This window comes from Aethalodelphis obliquidens, unplaced genomic scaffold (genome assembly GCF_003676395.1).
Source record: "Aethalodelphis obliquidens isolate GAN/ISIS:26980383/991018 unplaced genomic scaffold, ASM367639v1 scaffold11, whole genome shotgun sequence".
Taxonomy (NCBI): Eukaryota; Metazoa; Chordata; class Mammalia; order Artiodactyla; family Delphinidae; genus Aethalodelphis; species Aethalodelphis obliquidens.
The window spans coordinates 63,612-79,936 of NW_020837955.1; the positions used below are offsets into that span (position 1 = coordinate 63,612).

At 35.9% G+C, this 16,325-nt stretch overlaps 1 protein-coding gene across 5 annotated transcripts in view; it reads right to left on the bottom strand.

Annotated features, from left to right (window-relative positions):
* The window catches only part of PARG (poly(ADP-ribose) glycohydrolase), a 113,568-nt gene that overhangs the window by 27,498 nt on the left and 69,745 nt on the right, over positions 1-16,325 (bottom strand). For all 5 annotated transcript variants that reach the window (XM_027111809.1, XM_027111811.1, XM_027111806.1 and 2 more), the window contains 3 exons: positions 15,549-15,609; positions 10,710-10,785; positions 5,022-5,169 (listed from right to left, as the gene is read on the bottom strand). In XM_027111809.1, the coding sequence (XP_026967610.1) occupies positions 5,022-5,169; positions 10,710-10,785; positions 15,549-15,609 (285 nt within the window). The remainder of the gene's footprint in view (positions 1-5,021; positions 5,170-10,709; positions 10,786-15,548; positions 15,610-16,325) is intronic.

The following is a 16,325-nucleotide window of genomic DNA, read 5'->3' on the forward strand; positions in this document are numbered from 1 at the left end:
TAACACACCACTGTAAAGCAATTATACTCCAATAAAGATGTAAAAAAAAAAAAAAACAACCATCTACCCCACTTTTATTAGCATCATTAAAACAGTGGTGATTATGCACCAGAAAAAAACACTCTGGCCTTTCATTCCCATGATTAATAAAAATTAAGAAAAGCCAAACTCCAACTTTATTTAGATCTTTCCCAATGAGCTGGTGTCATTTAGTAAGCACTGGGCTGTTTTTGTAGTGATGGGCTCCTCTAGTGTTGTTAACTCTATGAAAGGTACCAGTACTACAAGCAATGGTGTCTGCTTTTGTCTTTTCTATCAGTTCTGCTGACACTCACGAAAGATTTAAGGACCTGTGGTGTTTGGGACAATTTGATTCACTAGAGGGCAGGTTTTATATTAAATGTGTCAACATTCTGCTCAGTAAGTTTCATGTCTAGGCATCTGCTTTATGTTCTCACCACACAGAAACAACAAAATAATCTCCCAGCAGCACAGTAACACCTTTTAGTATTGAAGCTTTTACTGGACGTTGTGAAGGAACACAAGAGAGGGGAAAAAAGGGGAAGATTGGAGTTTTAATTCTTTTCCTCAATCTATACTTACTGAAAGGTTTTAACTCATGCCTGCTCCAGGGAGGATCACAGCAAGTAGAGGGATAACACTGTTTGGATAAAAGTATTTGCCTGTTTGCATGACCTGTTTCATATTCATTTAAAAGTCTGATACCAACCAGATGCCCCACAATGATGATAAATTTAATTTATTTCCAATTTCTCAAACTCTTCTACAGATTCAGGCAGCACAGTCACAGCCATTAGCTCACTGAGCCTGGTTGAATCATTGAAGGAATGGAATTGATCAGGCAGATAGACTGCAGTGCATAGTTAAGAGTCTCCTAAGAAGGGAGATGGCAGAAATCCAACATCAAATAGATGATGAAATGGCCATTTCCATTAAGGGAACATCACATCACAGATATTAATTAGGAGGCACTATAATAGAGTTAAGTGGATATGGGGAAAAAATGCTGAGTTAAAGTCACCCCGGGTGTCCTTAGCCTGAGGTAATTACAGGTGTGAAGGTGAGTCATGGATCTGCAATTTTCCATCTATTTTACAATGGCTGCAGGTAAGTTAGAGACCAGATATAACTCCAGAGTGATGATGCTTTTTTAGATTGGGGACAAACTATCCTTAAAAAAGAAAAGAAGTCTAATGTTTTCCTTTTACTATTCCCAAGGAAATTACATCCTTTATTTACAGAAACATTAATGGGAGATGACAAGGGACTACTTCCCTAGTACAACAGAAGTGAAGCAAATGAAACAAATTAGCTTTGAGTTAAAATGCCCTGCATTCTACCAACTATTTTATTTCAAGAATGTAAATTCATCCTAAAAAATTGATGGGAGGGCTTCCCTGGTGGCGCAGTGGTTGAGAGTCCGCCTGCCGATGCAGGGGACACGGGTTCGTGCTCCGGTCCGGGAAGATCCCACATGCCGCGGAGCGGCTGGGCCCGTGAGCCATGGCCGCTGAGCCTGCACGTCCGCAGCCTGTGCTCCGCAACGGGAGAGGCCACAGCAGTGAGAGGCCCGCGTACCAAAAAAAAAAAAAAAAAAAAAAATTGATGGTATATTTTGTTCTCAGTCTTCAATTCAAATCTAGCTTAACTGCTAAAAATTAAAACTCTTTTAAAGTATTATTTGATACACCCAAATGCTGGAGATGGTCACATTCCAGACCTTCAGTGCTCTCTAAAACAGTCTGAGATCAATATTCAAAGTATTCATTTGCCCAACAATGGATTTATGACAGTTTAATTTTTTTGTTCTATAATTCCTTACACTCTTTTCTCCCCTAACAACTTCTAACTACACCCTTCTTATCTGCATACATAATAAACAACAAATGCAGATAGACAACCAATATGTGAGTTGAGACAATGCTGAGAATAAAAGGGTTTTTTATCTTTCTATTTCAGTACAGTTTGGATTACAACCTCAGAATTCTGGATGAAATACTTAAAGTTATTAACTTCAAATAGCTGCAGTTCTATCAAAGAAGAAATTCCTTTGCTGAAGTTCTTAACTTCCTACATAAACTCAAACAACAATTTTTACTTTTTGTCTTATCAAAACAGAAGAATCAAAAGGATATTATAAGAAATAATACAGGGTTATCTAAAAGATGTGGAATAACTCCTTGAAAGCCCTTTTATCCACAAGCACTTATAAAAGTTATGGACACATCAACAAAAACAATGGAGTAAAAATCTCAGAGAACTGTTTCCTCCATAAAAATAATAAGAACACTGGCAAAACTTGTAAGAATCATCTTTTTCTGAACTGTGGGAATTAACCAAAGGCTTGCAGCAGTCTGAGGAGTGTTTATTAAAGAAAAATTGGCTGAATATTGGTAAAAACAGTGAGTTGTATGGTGTTTTAACTTGCCCTGTTCCTATTCCACTTTCCCAAGCTCCGTAGTAGCCTTAGAAACCAACAGCCTGTAATCAAAGCAGCCTGGTTGCCACCGGAGGGGGCAGAGAAGGGTTGAAGCTCCTTCAAAGCCCCATTCTCAGAGAACTGTAATCATCTGACCTGTCTGGTAGTTCCCTGGAAGACCTCACTCACAAGGCTGTCTTTATTTGACCAGACTTGGACTTTGTCCAGGGTGAAAAGCCTAATTCCCAGGGGTGTTTGTTGAAAACAATTATAGTCAATTGTTTAACAGTGTAGCTGCCTGAGGCATTAGATTACAGTTGGGGTAAATAGGCTAACCAAAAAGCTTCAGAGGAAAAGCTAAGGAATGAGAAGTACTTACGGGACTTTGAAAAGTATCCTCGGGAATCTAGACGTCTACACACATGCCCATAGCTGTACACAGGCTCAAGAAAGACCTGAGAAGGTCCTAACCTCTCCCCTCACTCTGATCTTGAGGCTCTGTGTAAGCAGGAAGGAAGTGTCAACTGCCTGGTGGAGTGTTGAAGGTAAGCCCCAACATATACACAGAGCCCTTTGGCAAAGACTGACTTACTGGCTCTAGGCATTTAAGAAAATCTCTGTCCAATCATTAGGTAACTACTAATCTAACCAAGCAGAGACTTTAGTGGCTACACATGAAAAAGAATAGTCTTCACAGAACTAGATTAGGAAAGTCACTAAACAAACAGCAACAAAAACATACTCTGGGAAAAGGAGAAAATCTAATTTCAAGAGTTGCCCCATTTAAAATGTCCAGTTTTCAACAGAAAAATTGAGACATGCAAAGAAACGAGAAAGTAGGGTCCATACTCAGAGAAAGAAAGTATTCATTAGTAACTGACCCACCCTGAGGAACCCAGATGTTGGACTTACTAAACAGAAACTTTAAGTCAGCTGTTTTACATCCATTAAAAAAAACTAAAGGAAATTATGTCTAAAGAACTAAATGAAAATATGAGAATAATGCCTCACAAATAGAGAATCTCAATAGAGATAAAAATTATTTTTAAAAAGAATCAAATAGAAATTCTATAGTTGAAAAGCATAATAACTGGAATAAAAATTTCACTGAGGGGATTAAAAAGCAGATTAGAGCAGACAGAAGAATCAGTGAACCTGACAATAGGTCAGTAGAAATTATCCAGTCTGAGAAACAAAAAGAATGAAGAAAAATGAACAGAGCTTCAGAGACCAATGGACATCACCAAATGTACCAACACATGCATAACAGGAGTCTCAGAAGGAGAGAAGAGAAAGGGACAGAAAGAATACTTGAAGAAATAATGGCCAAAAATTTACCAAATGTACTAAACATTCAAGACATTCAATGAACCCAAACAGGATAAAGTTAAAGAGATCCACACCTATACACATCATAAACAGTTGAAAGACAAAGAGGGAATCCTGAAAGCAAAACATAAGGGACAAAATTTAGATGCTCTCCTGAAGGTTGCCTACAAATGTATCTGAGATGTGTGGTCTCAGTCTTAATTCTGTCATGTACCTCTTTGGACATAAATTAGTTGAGTTATACATTTGATAAAACTAACAGAGGATGGTTTTCATCCCACTGTAATCTTTGAAAATAACTATCAACCAAATTCTCCTACACTTAGCCTGTTAGTCTCCTATACTAATCTCAAAGTGGCAATAGATTCAAAGAGGAAATAAAAAATCCTCCTTTGCAGAAAGAAAAAACATCAGCAATTGATGGCTGATTACGGCTTTTATATGGGAATGTTTTTTTTTTTTTGGGGGGGGGGGTATACGTTCTTTTAGGTACCTGAATAAAAGGCTTAACTTCCCTACAGTGGCTGATTAAGAGTTTCTTAGGAGTTATGAGTTAATCATCAATTTTTTTGGGTAGCTTATACACAAGAAAATACTGTGACATAGTGATATTGTAATCTAAAGAAACTTAAAGGAAAAAAATGTAAATCTTGATTAATAGGCCTAAAGTATAAATTTGACTATGTTTCCTTCTCTCCTTCACCCATAATAACTTAAATCAAAGAGAGGCACTATGATAATCACACTTTTTCTCTTAGGATTAGAAATTAGAATAAACATAAGGCTACTGATTTATTTCCCTTCTATAAAACTCACTGTTGTACTGACTCTCTCCAAACACTGTAACTGTTTTTTATACTTACACAGTGTGTTCATACTGAAGTACAACAAATCACTTTGGAAATATAATGGAAGAATAATAATAGGATACATGCTCAAAGACATATCACTATCTTCTTTTTAAGGACGCCATATCATAAAATTTCAAACTGGAGAGTAGTTTAATCATTTTTACCCTTGTTCCTCAGATAAAGATACCAAGAAAGAAAAAGTGGGGATAAAATGTCTTACTCAAGATTATGAAAATGAAACTGTAACAATTTAATAAGAACAAGTATAAATTAATGAATTAAAATATTAGGACTAATGCCCACGGTAGAGAAAAGCTACTATCTGAGTGGCCTCTCGTCTTCATGATAGATCATCACAGATGGGGAACACTACCCCATTGTCCAGACTTCTCAAAACTAACCTGTGATGATAAGACATTCATTGTGATCCAGCACCTCAGTGAAGAGCCGTGAAACAATCAACTCAGGGTTGATTAAAAAGCGGATTTCTTCTTGTACAAGTCCTGCACTGGTTACACCACCTCCAACAAAACGGTTTGCAAAATCCACCTATTTGGGAAAATGTGGCATGTTAAATGACAATTTAAAATACCTACATATATGATAAAGAAGTACACTCCCTCTAAGCTCTGATCTTCCTTTCCTTTCCCACATAAATCAATCCCCAAATTAGTAATCTTCCCGGGGAGAACAGATTGTGGTTGACTGCACCCTTTCCACCTCACTGCAGTTAACATCTCTGAATATTTCTTTGGATTCCAAAATGTTAGAAGGAACATGGAAAATAGAGCTTTTAGGCAAAAGCCTCAAATGTAATTTATGGACTCTTGTTTATAAACCTTACCTGTGCTCCAAGGGCCACAAATCAAGGGAGGTTTTTATCTGGGAACGTTTCAAGATCATTTCTCCACCACTCTCTACTCAATTTCCATTTATGTACTTCATATGACTTTAATATAATTATACAGGCATACCTCATTTTACTGCACTTTGCTTTATTGCACTTCACAGATATTGCATATTTTACAAATTGAATGTTAATGGCAACCCTGCATCTAGCAAGGCTATTGGTGCCATTTTTCCAATAGCATTTTCTCACTTTGTGTCTCTGTGTCATATTTTGGTAATTCTTGGTGATATTTCAAACCCTCCACCAGCAAAAAAAATTATGACCTGAAGGCTCAGATGATGGTTGGCATTTTTTTTTTAGCAATAAAGTACTTTTTAATTAAGGCATGTACATTTTCTTAGACATAATGCTATTGGACACTTAAAAGACTACAGTATAGTATAAACGTAACTTTTATATGCACTGGGAAACCAAAAAAATTCATGTGACTCACTTTTTTGCAATGGTCTGGAAACGAACACATAGTATCTCCGAACTATATAGCCTGTACCTTTCTTATATAATATGGAAATCAAACACTTGTCCTTAAAGGTTTGAAAAGTTTAGGATTTAACCTTTTCGGTAACTTTTTTCTTTTGTGAAAGAATAAAAGGATGAAAATTTCTTCCTTCTAAATTCAACTGCAAACCCCAAACTGCAAAAACATTATAAACTTTTTAAGAAAAATACACCTAAGGGGAAGAAAAATGAAGACCAAAAAAAATCTAGTTTAACAACAAAGATTCAATAAATTAATATTTCCAATTTAGTTTAAAACTATATGTAAGTTTTCTATGGAGTACTATGATGGCATCCCCAAGCTCCTATTGATAAAGGTGAGTTACACAATCCTCAAGAGAAAGCAAACTCAACTTGCCAGAATTATTTGTTTGTCTTAAACTTACTATGCACTCCAATGTGTCCAACGGTATGCTAGGCTCTATGGGGCAATATGTAAGAAATAGTTTCTGACTTTGTCTTAGATTTTTCTATTTGGGGAGTTAGATTACACACATACACACAACTTGTGTACACATACAGTCATACACAACCCCTCCCGCCCCCTACCAGAATTTAGTAAGTAACGTAAGAGAGGCTTCTATACTATTTAGGAAAAACACAATCCTGTGTCTCTTCTTTACTCTCACACTACTGCCACACTCCCGACACTTCTGACACCAGATGTGTGGATTTTCCACACATCAAGCAATTCTGCAATACCGGCTAGGTGTCCTACAATCCAGTTCAGTTCTGACACTGTCTACCTGGAGGTTAGTGAAAAATCCCACAGGCTAAGGATTCAGTCCTACAAGACTGCCCCAGTTCAGATGACAATCTCAAGTCCCAGGTTGTCACCTGTACTTCTAGTTGACCAGCTATAAATTGGGGTTCCCATGACCCCACCCGGGGCTTGATGATTTGCTAGACCAGCTCACAGAATTCAGGGTAACACTTACTTACATTTACTGATTTATTAAAAAGGATGTAATAAAGGATACAGATGAACAGCCAGATGTAGAGACACACAGGGCAAGGTATGTGGGAAGGGGCACAGACCTTCCACGCCCTTTCCAAGCAAGTCATCTCCCAGCACCTCTGCATGTTCACCAACCCCAAAGCTCTCCAAATCCTGTACTTCTGAAATTTTTATGGAACCTTCATCACATTCTCATGACCGATCATTAACTCAGTCTCCAGTCCCTCTCCCCCTTTCCCAGATGATGGGAGGTGGGGCAGAAAGTTCCAAACTTCTAATCATGGCTTAGTCTTTCTGGTGACCATCCCCATCCTGAAGCTACCCAGGAGCCCACCAAGAGCTGCATCATTAGAACAAAAGACATGTCTATTACTCAGGAAATTCCAAGGGGTTTAGGAACTCTGAGTCAGGAATTGGGGTCAAAGACCAAATATTAGAACAAAAGATGCTCCTACTGCTCTTACCACTCAGGAGATTACAAGGGTTTTAGGAGCTCTGTGCCAAGAACAGGTTGTAGAGACTAATATATATATTTCCTATTATTTCACATATACTTTCATACTATTGTCAAGTATGAGATTTTGTAAAACTTGTTTGTGATCTCTAAAGCAATTATAAGGAATAGTAACGTGAGGCCTGTTTTACAAAAGAGTAAAACAAGAATATGAATCTTTTGACATGTAAAAATACTATATGTGAAAAGAGAGAAATTAATAGAAGATAAAGTATTCTTCTTTCACTACAGAAGAACTTAGAAAATACTGAAAAATATGACTGGACAAGTTCTTGAAATGAGTTACCAAAGTGAATCATTTGGGTTTATATTCTGGCATAATAAATCAACACTAAAACTTTAACTTATACAGAAAAATAATTTTGGTTAAACTAGTCCACTGATTAGAAATAGTTACCTACTACATATTAAGTCTTTATACATTGGGTGATTTATAGCTTAAATTGTTCAATTAAACAAGTATTGATGAACTATTATGCTGTGAACCATGGAATACACAGATGAATAAGATGTGGTTCCTGGTTTCATAGCATTTACAGTCTAGATGGGAGTGAGGCACATAAGTAGAATGATAAGATGATTATTAAAGAACCTATTAGGATATATTTGATACTTCTCAGATAATACAATTAACTAAAATTGGCGCATGGGGAGGATACAGGAGCGTTACAAAAGGATGTGGCATATTCAATTGAGATTTTGCTGACAATCAGGCTAAGGGAATAGCTGCAAAAGGACACAGGAAAAACCAATGTAAAGAGCTGTATGAGGAGAGTGGTAAGCAGATTCCTCATGCCTGTCTGCAGTGTACAGTATGTGGAGAATTAAAGTTGGTAATGAGCTGGTCTGGGGTCCAAGAAATTTTTACTTAATTCTTAGGATTCTGGGAAAGATTCTAAGAAGAAAAGTAACAAATGTATCTGTGTTTTAGGAAGATAATTCAGACTAAAGTTTAAAGAATGAACTGGAAAAGTAAAAGCAGAAAGGCTGGCTAGGTAAATACTGAATAGTTTAGACAAGCACTACTAGGGCCTCAAATAGGTCAGTGGGGAAAGAAGTGAGACCCAGCAAGGAAATAAAATGGACAGCTCTTGAAAACTGAAAGACTGGCTAAGTATCATGGTATTCGGAATACAAATGAGAAACAAAGGCCTGAGATCAGCTAAACTTAATTGTTACCGTAACAAGATACATAACTAAATTTAAAAGATAAGCTCTATCCAATCTATGTACTACTTGCAAATGATAAATGAAATACATTCAATGTGCATACTACTGTTCATTCTTTGAATAAAAGGCCAACATTTATTACTTAAAAGGTATGCACAGAAACAAATACACTAAACTCAATATGCCTCTGAAAGCAGGAGTCTTTTAGAAAATCAGTTTCTACTACTTAAAAAAGTTCTTAATAAAAGGCTCTCTATTGCAGGTAAGAAATCTGTTCCAGTACATGAAAACAAGCATATGAGTGCTTCCTTATTTTTAGCCATTTTCTAACTCATTTTACTTTAAAGCTACCTGTTCAGCTTACTCAGTTCTGAATTATAACTTGATGAAAAGAGAGAAATGATAACACTCCTTAGAGAGGTTTTGTTGTTGTTGCCACTCAGCATAATGTAATTTATATGCTACACAAGGAGATTTGGAGCACTGCAATACAATATTCCCTGATCTCCTGGGGATACATGGCATGGGTAGGGAGAAAATAAATAGAAGCCTTTATGGTATTCTTTTAATCTACTGAAGTTTCACATTTCATCTATAATACATTCCAGGGAAGTGGGGAGAATCTCAACCTTGAATGTTGTTGAATAACTCCTTGCTGAATCGTACTGTAATGAAAGGTCAGCATTCCTGCGGTGCTAACCACCAGTAGCTTTGTTTATTTCATGTGTATTAAGCTTCCCTCAGTTAATCCAAGATGTTACTGTAGGAAAGAACCTTGTCAAGATGGAAATGTGGGGGAAAAAGTGATAGTCATTCGAAACAAACTTTAGTCTTATTTCAAAATTATTGTTTTAAATAGAAGAAAAAGGACTTATTAAATATAAATATTAAAAAATTAAGTACAGGACAAATATTAATTCAGTTATCCAAATTATTTGTCTATAATTTTAATCACTGGGAGGTGACTTAAAACAAAACATGGTTTGCCTCTTTGAAAATTTTAAATACAAATATGTCTAAATAAAAGGCCATTCTAAAACAAATGTAGGCACTTAGAGCATATAATAAGTAGCCAAATGCAAATCAGTCTGGTCATTTTATAATAAAAATTAAGTTAATTACACAAATAGTCCATTATCAGGCAACTGCTTTAACTTCTGACCCTATATAAGCATTTAATAATGATCTAAGAAAAAAATCAGCTAGTCTCAGTATAAACAGGATGGTGTACAAGCTTCTTCCAAAGAAAATTAGGATTACAATGCTCTTCTAAATAAGAACACAAAACACTAACATTTCGTCTCTGATTAGTGATTTTTTTAAAAGATCACTATAAAGCAAAAGGAAAGCACATGTTCAGGTTAGGTGTTACAACAAGTTAAAGCCAGATACAGTGTTTTATTTGTTAACTCCTTTTTCCAAAATACTTTTTTTTACATAATGGCAGGAACATAGATTAATAACAAAGATTGACAGATGGACAAAATTACTTGCTCTAAAACAGGGAAGAGATGGCAAGTATATCTGGCTCATGTGCCTAAAACTATTACACATGGAGAGAGGACTTTCTTATCAATCCGTTTTAGATGTCTGCCTCCTAGACCCAAACAAAGTTGGTGACAGAAAAACATCTCAAGCCGGTCATTTTTTAGGGCAGAGCAAGAGCCTTTAAAGAAAGAGAACAAAACTGCCTGGTGACAGCTTGTCAAGACCATACCCTGGCAACTTCCTCCACTGTCAATCTACAAGCTATATCTGAACCAAGAGGCCTGATGTTGTCCAGATCTTGGATTTTCTGTCAAAGGCTTTTTAAAGAGGCACACGTACGAAACAGAGAACGTATATCGGCAGATAAAAGTATTACCAAGGCTGTCAAGGTGATCTGTTTGGTGTTTTTCTCCATTCTGCTATTATGCTTCATTGCATTACATCAGCTTAGAAGATAAATAAACAGCTTTTCATATTTCCTTTGCTGTCGGAAGCTTGACAAGAGACAGTCGTCCCTTCCCCCCATGCCCCCACTGCTGTAATTCTCCTACCTGTAGCATGCCTTGACCATTTCCTTCTATGGTTCCTTCGTAAGTGACATGCAATCGAGTCAGGAGTTTTTCACATCTAGGATTTAAAAAGATATTTCCTTATTTATTTTTTTAATGGTAAGTATTGCACTACAGAAAAGTCTGAAAATACAGATTAACTATAAAAGAAAAATTGAAACTATTCCAAATCTCAAAAGTCAGAAACAGATGCTTATTTACTCAACATTCTTGGGATAGTCTCCCCAAATTTTTCTTATTCAAATATATAAATACAAATATTTAAATTAAAATGGGACAACATACTGTTTTGAAAATTGTTTTGCCCCTACAAAGTATCAGTTTCTCCTCTTTTTTTAAAATATTTTTATACAATTTTTAAAGGTTACTTTCCATTTACAGTTATTACAAAATATGGGCTACATTCCCCATGTTGTACAATACATCCTTGAGCCTATATAACACCCAACAGTGTGTACCTCCCACTGCTCCACACCCACCACCACCGGTAACCACTCATTTGTTCCCTGTATCTGTGAGTATCCTTCTTGTTATACCCAGTAGTTTGTTGTACTTTTTAGATTCCACATGTAAGTGATACCATACAGTCTTTCTCTGACTTCTTTCACTTAGCATAATGCCCTCCCAGTCCATCCATGTTGATGTAAATGGCAAAATTTTGTTCTTTTTTTATGGCCGAGTAGTATTCCACTGTACATATATACCACATCTTCTTTATCCATTCACCTGTTGATGGACACTTAGGTTGCTTCCATATCTTGGCAACTATAAATAATGCTGCTAAGAACATTGGGGTGCATGTATCTTTTTGAATTATTTTTCAGATATATGCCCAGGAGTGGAATTACTGGGTCATATGGTCATTCTATTTTCAGTTTTTTGAGAAACCTCCATACTGTTTTCCATAGTGGCTGCACCAGTTTAAGTTTCTCCTCTTTAAAAGTTGAAAAACTTCTCACAATATTTTTAAAAATTAAGATCTATGAAATTTTATTATTATGCTAGAGTTGGCAACCTAAGGAAAAATATAGAAAAATTTTACAAAAAATTATATATGATTCTCAGAGGGGCTCTATTTTCACTAGTTTGGAAACCGTATATGTGTGTGGGGTGTCTTGATGAAAATACATGCTACAGAAATCCTGATCTATGATATTTTTATATTAATAAAATTGATAGGTAAGTCTAGTACCTGTAAGTCACAATTATTTTCTTTCCTTTTCATAAACCATGGTCACTGAGGTGTTTATGGGGTTCAGATAAACCACCCCCAAATTTGGCATCTTGGCATAGTGAATATTTTAAGCTGAAGAAGTTTGAGAAAATGGCAGAAGCAGAAAGGTCACTCTGACCTCCTCCCCCTCTCCCCCTTCTTACCTGAAACAAGCCATAAAACCCTCACATGAGGGACCCTACCTATACCTGGAGGAAAGGAGCATTATTATCTGAAGACAAAAAGATGCCAAGAAGAATTCCAACAACCAGAACTTGCTGTTTCCCCCAGTTTACTTCAATCACCTCATACTCTTTTACATATCATATTCCTCGTCTATTCTTCATCAAACCTAGCATAGAAGTACATAGATCTGTTTCTTTGGGTCTTCATTTCCTCATAAAGGCTCCTGTATCATGCAAAACTTATATAAAATAAATTTTTATGCTTTTCTCCTGTTAATCTTAGTTTAATTTTCATACCCAGCCAGGGACCCTAAGAGGATTGAGGAAAAACTTTTTCCTGCCCTACAGTGTTTACCTGCTTAAATCATATTAAAAAAAAAATTCCTTTTTATTAATAGCAGTTGATGATGACATTTTTTCCTTAGATTTTTTTCTCCTAATTACTGAATAAAAATAAATAAATTATAATAGAATGTAACAGATAGTAAACCCCTAACTTATACAGACTGGCATGAATTTTTGGAGGGAGGGGAATTATATATTTTTTAAAACAATTATATTAAAAAAAAATTTAGCTGGGAAGCACTATTTATTTATTGGGATTTGCTTTTATCCTGGTATCAATGAATCCAAATACATTTCTGGTAAAGCTCCAGTCCAACAGACTGACCTTACTCAGAAGGTAAAATAATTCAGTACAGATTCTGTTCTCAAAGCTTCATTTGTATTAACTTATTTAATCTTCACAACATCCCTATTACTATCTCCTTTTACAGATGGGAAAATAAAGCACAAAAAGCATTTAAGTAACCTGTCCAAGACTAGTAAATGAAGCAACAAAGATTTGAACCCAGAAAGCCTAAGGTAATGGTTCAAGCTCTTAACCAGTAAGCTATGCTTTTAGAAAAATTACTTTCTAAATCTCTTGGAGAAAGTTAGTACCATAAGTTTGATTTTTTTAACTTCCCTTTTTTGCAGCATCCTACTTTCCTAGCTATTTTATTCCAGGGGACTACCTGTGAGGATACTATTGAGAAGATAAAGAAGCATGATCCAGAAGTCTCATCTGCTGTCAACTATTCTCTGTGACTGTAGTTGTCACCTTATAGTACACTTCTCAAAATTAGGAAATTGCTAGAAACTATTTTTTTAAAATAAGCATCCTCCAACTTCCTAATAGGTTTCCCCTTCTGGCCCCAGCAAATTCTTCATACCACTGCCCCAGGAATCAAAGACAGATTATTCTGGTTCTCTGTGATTAACTAAGCCTGGCTAAGGTATTTATTGATAGTCACAGGGTTAACTATAATTCCAGAATCCTGAAACTCAGAAAAGCCTCTAATTTCCTGGCACCCATTTAGTCCCTTACTCTTGGGAATACCAACAATCCTCATCTCTTCTTCATCCTCTCTCTTTAAGTGAACACATGTTTCTGGTTCTGTGGAATCTGGGAGAAGATGGATTTTAATTGCATTCTGCAACTCACTTAAGAAGCAGCTAAAACAAAAAAGAGATCAATGAAATTTTTAAAAAAAGTATGAAAAGTTTCAAGTTAAATTCTGCCTATCTAGGTTAAGTGGAATATCTAGATCTTATTTAAAGAGCAAAATTATCTTACTGACACAGCAGCCTCACCAATCTCTGCATTTTGACCTATCCCTTCTCTCCCAGATGGTGTACAAATAGGTGCCCTTTCACATTAGTGCCAAATGAATGCCAGATGCAGAGTAGAGATCCTGAGCTGAATTAAAAACAATCCCTCTGAATGATCTATAAAATCTACACAAAAGCAACATGAACAAAAACATCTGTGTTCCTATTAGAGACTAATAGAAGAGCTAAGAAAAGCAACCTTCTGTACTCTAATCTGGGCAGATAACACAGCAGATTGTTACTTTAGTTCTAGGCACCATATTTTAAGAGGGACCAATGGCCTAGGATACATCAACAGCTGAGTTAAAGAGTTTACAATCCATATTATATGTGAAACAAAAGAAATGAGTACTTTAGTATGGACCTGTGTGTATTGTTAGAGGTGGGGGTGGATCAAGAAAGCATTAAAATACATGAAGGAGGGTCAAATCTTAAAGAAAATTAGTTTTATTGATTGTAGTTCCAGAAGGAAGAACAAGGAATGGGATTTGGCGGGGTGGGGAGATTTTTGGAAGACAGACTTTTTTTAGTAAATGAAAGTATTAGACAATAACACAAGCAGCCAACAGTGGGATAGACTGCGGCCAAACAGTGAATTTCCCATCACCAGGGCTGCCTAGTCTCCATCTGTTATAGGTATTACAGAGCTGATTACTTTAAGTAGGCAGCTGGACCAGATGACTTCCTGGGGTCCCTTTAATTTCTAATATACCATGATTCTGAAATGCTGTACATGTTTCTCTTCCTTTCTGACTCAATTTTGTTCTTGTTTTTGTCTTTCTTTTGGTTGCTTAATCTTTTATCCACTTCCCTCTGCTAATAATCATCTCAGCCATGGAGTCAGCCTCCTAAAGTGAGTTTGTTTTTCCTCCACCTCACAAATAAACATCTTTGATGGATGAAAACACAGGAAAGCCATCTAAGCATATGTGCTTTCTCAAGTTAATTACTTTAAGAGTGAGTCCCTTTCATCACTAATTCTAAACAAAACAATTACAAACTACGATAAAAATTATTAGAAAGTGAAAATGAAGAGGCACTGATTAACATGAATGCACATCCAAAATATGCATTTAGCATGTTTAATCATGTCGTCACATGCACTGAAACAGTAGATACATTCTTCTCTAAGTGCTTTGGGAATTTGTTCCAGGTTAGAAAATGTGTTGACTATTTCAAGGCACTAAAGGAACTTACATATCTGAATAAACTCAGATCGCTTATTATTCTCCTCAGTATTTGCAGGTAAATAAGAAAAAACCCTAGTAAATTAGCAACTTCCACAAAATTGCCAATAGTACATGTTGACAACCAAACTTCAAAACTCTTGTCACTCAGACAAATACTAAGTAACTACGATTTACATTTTAGTTTAGTAAAAATAAAACTTCCTAATCTTGTCCTCCAGAAAGAAAAGCAATAAAATACAAACATTAACCATAAAACCAAGGGTAAGGAGGAACATTAAATATTGGTGTTTAATGTTAGTGTCTTCACACAGAAAACTCCTAATTCTAAATAGGACTTTGTTTCAGAAGATAAAACTAAGGCAAAAGAGTAGAAGTGAAAGGGTTGCAGACTTTGATTCAAAAGGCATGACCTTTCTAACAACGAGAGCTATCAATTGATCATTTTAAGAAGAAATTCCCTGGTACTAGGGCAATTAGGAGGTTGGGAAACCATCTTTTCAGGGGCTGTAAAATAAAATCGTCTCATGGTGAAAGAGTCCTTCCAATTCTAAGATTCCAGGATTATTTACATTATTATTACCTTTCCCACTCTGGAAAATCTTCAAGACTCTGTCTCGTAAATGTCACCAACCCAGTAGGTTCTACAAAAGCAATAAAAGAGAAACACACCCAAAATAAGTATTGAGTTTGAAAAGATTATATATATTCAGTAAAAGAATGGGTCTAACACTGGCTGTAAAGCTAATCAGGAAAAACCAAGCCTGGTACTGGAATACAACAGAAGATTGATTTAAAATAATATTATCCTTACAATAGGAATTCTTTCTACAAAACAGTAAATAAGCCCTCCCTAAGACACAAAACTATACAGAAAACAGCACGACAGTAGGATTTGCATGCTGGTACTTTTTGGTTAAGTTTTCCAAACTGAACATACTTTTAAAAAATCCTTGGGGGAAAAAAGGATGCACAATGGATATAGCTTATACAACAAAGACAAACTAACTTTTAATTTGTAAACTCCTCAAAAAAAAAAAGCCTTAACCCTACACCTAAAGACTGGTAAATGTATACACATTTATGTGTTTTATAATAAAATAATATGTCTAAGATTAAAAAAGAAAATTGCTGGCATGTCCTTTGAGGTTGACACAGCTAAACCCAGGGCTTAGATGATACGCAAGTGCTCTATTTAAAGGCACCTTTGCCAGAAGGAGGAATTACTGTATTCTAAGAGGTTAGAGAAGAATGATGACATAGTTTTCAAGGAGCAATAGATATGAGAGCATCAAAATGCAGTAAATTTTAGAGGATCAGATCCTTTTTTGTTAGATTTACTTTTTTTTTTTTAAATAGT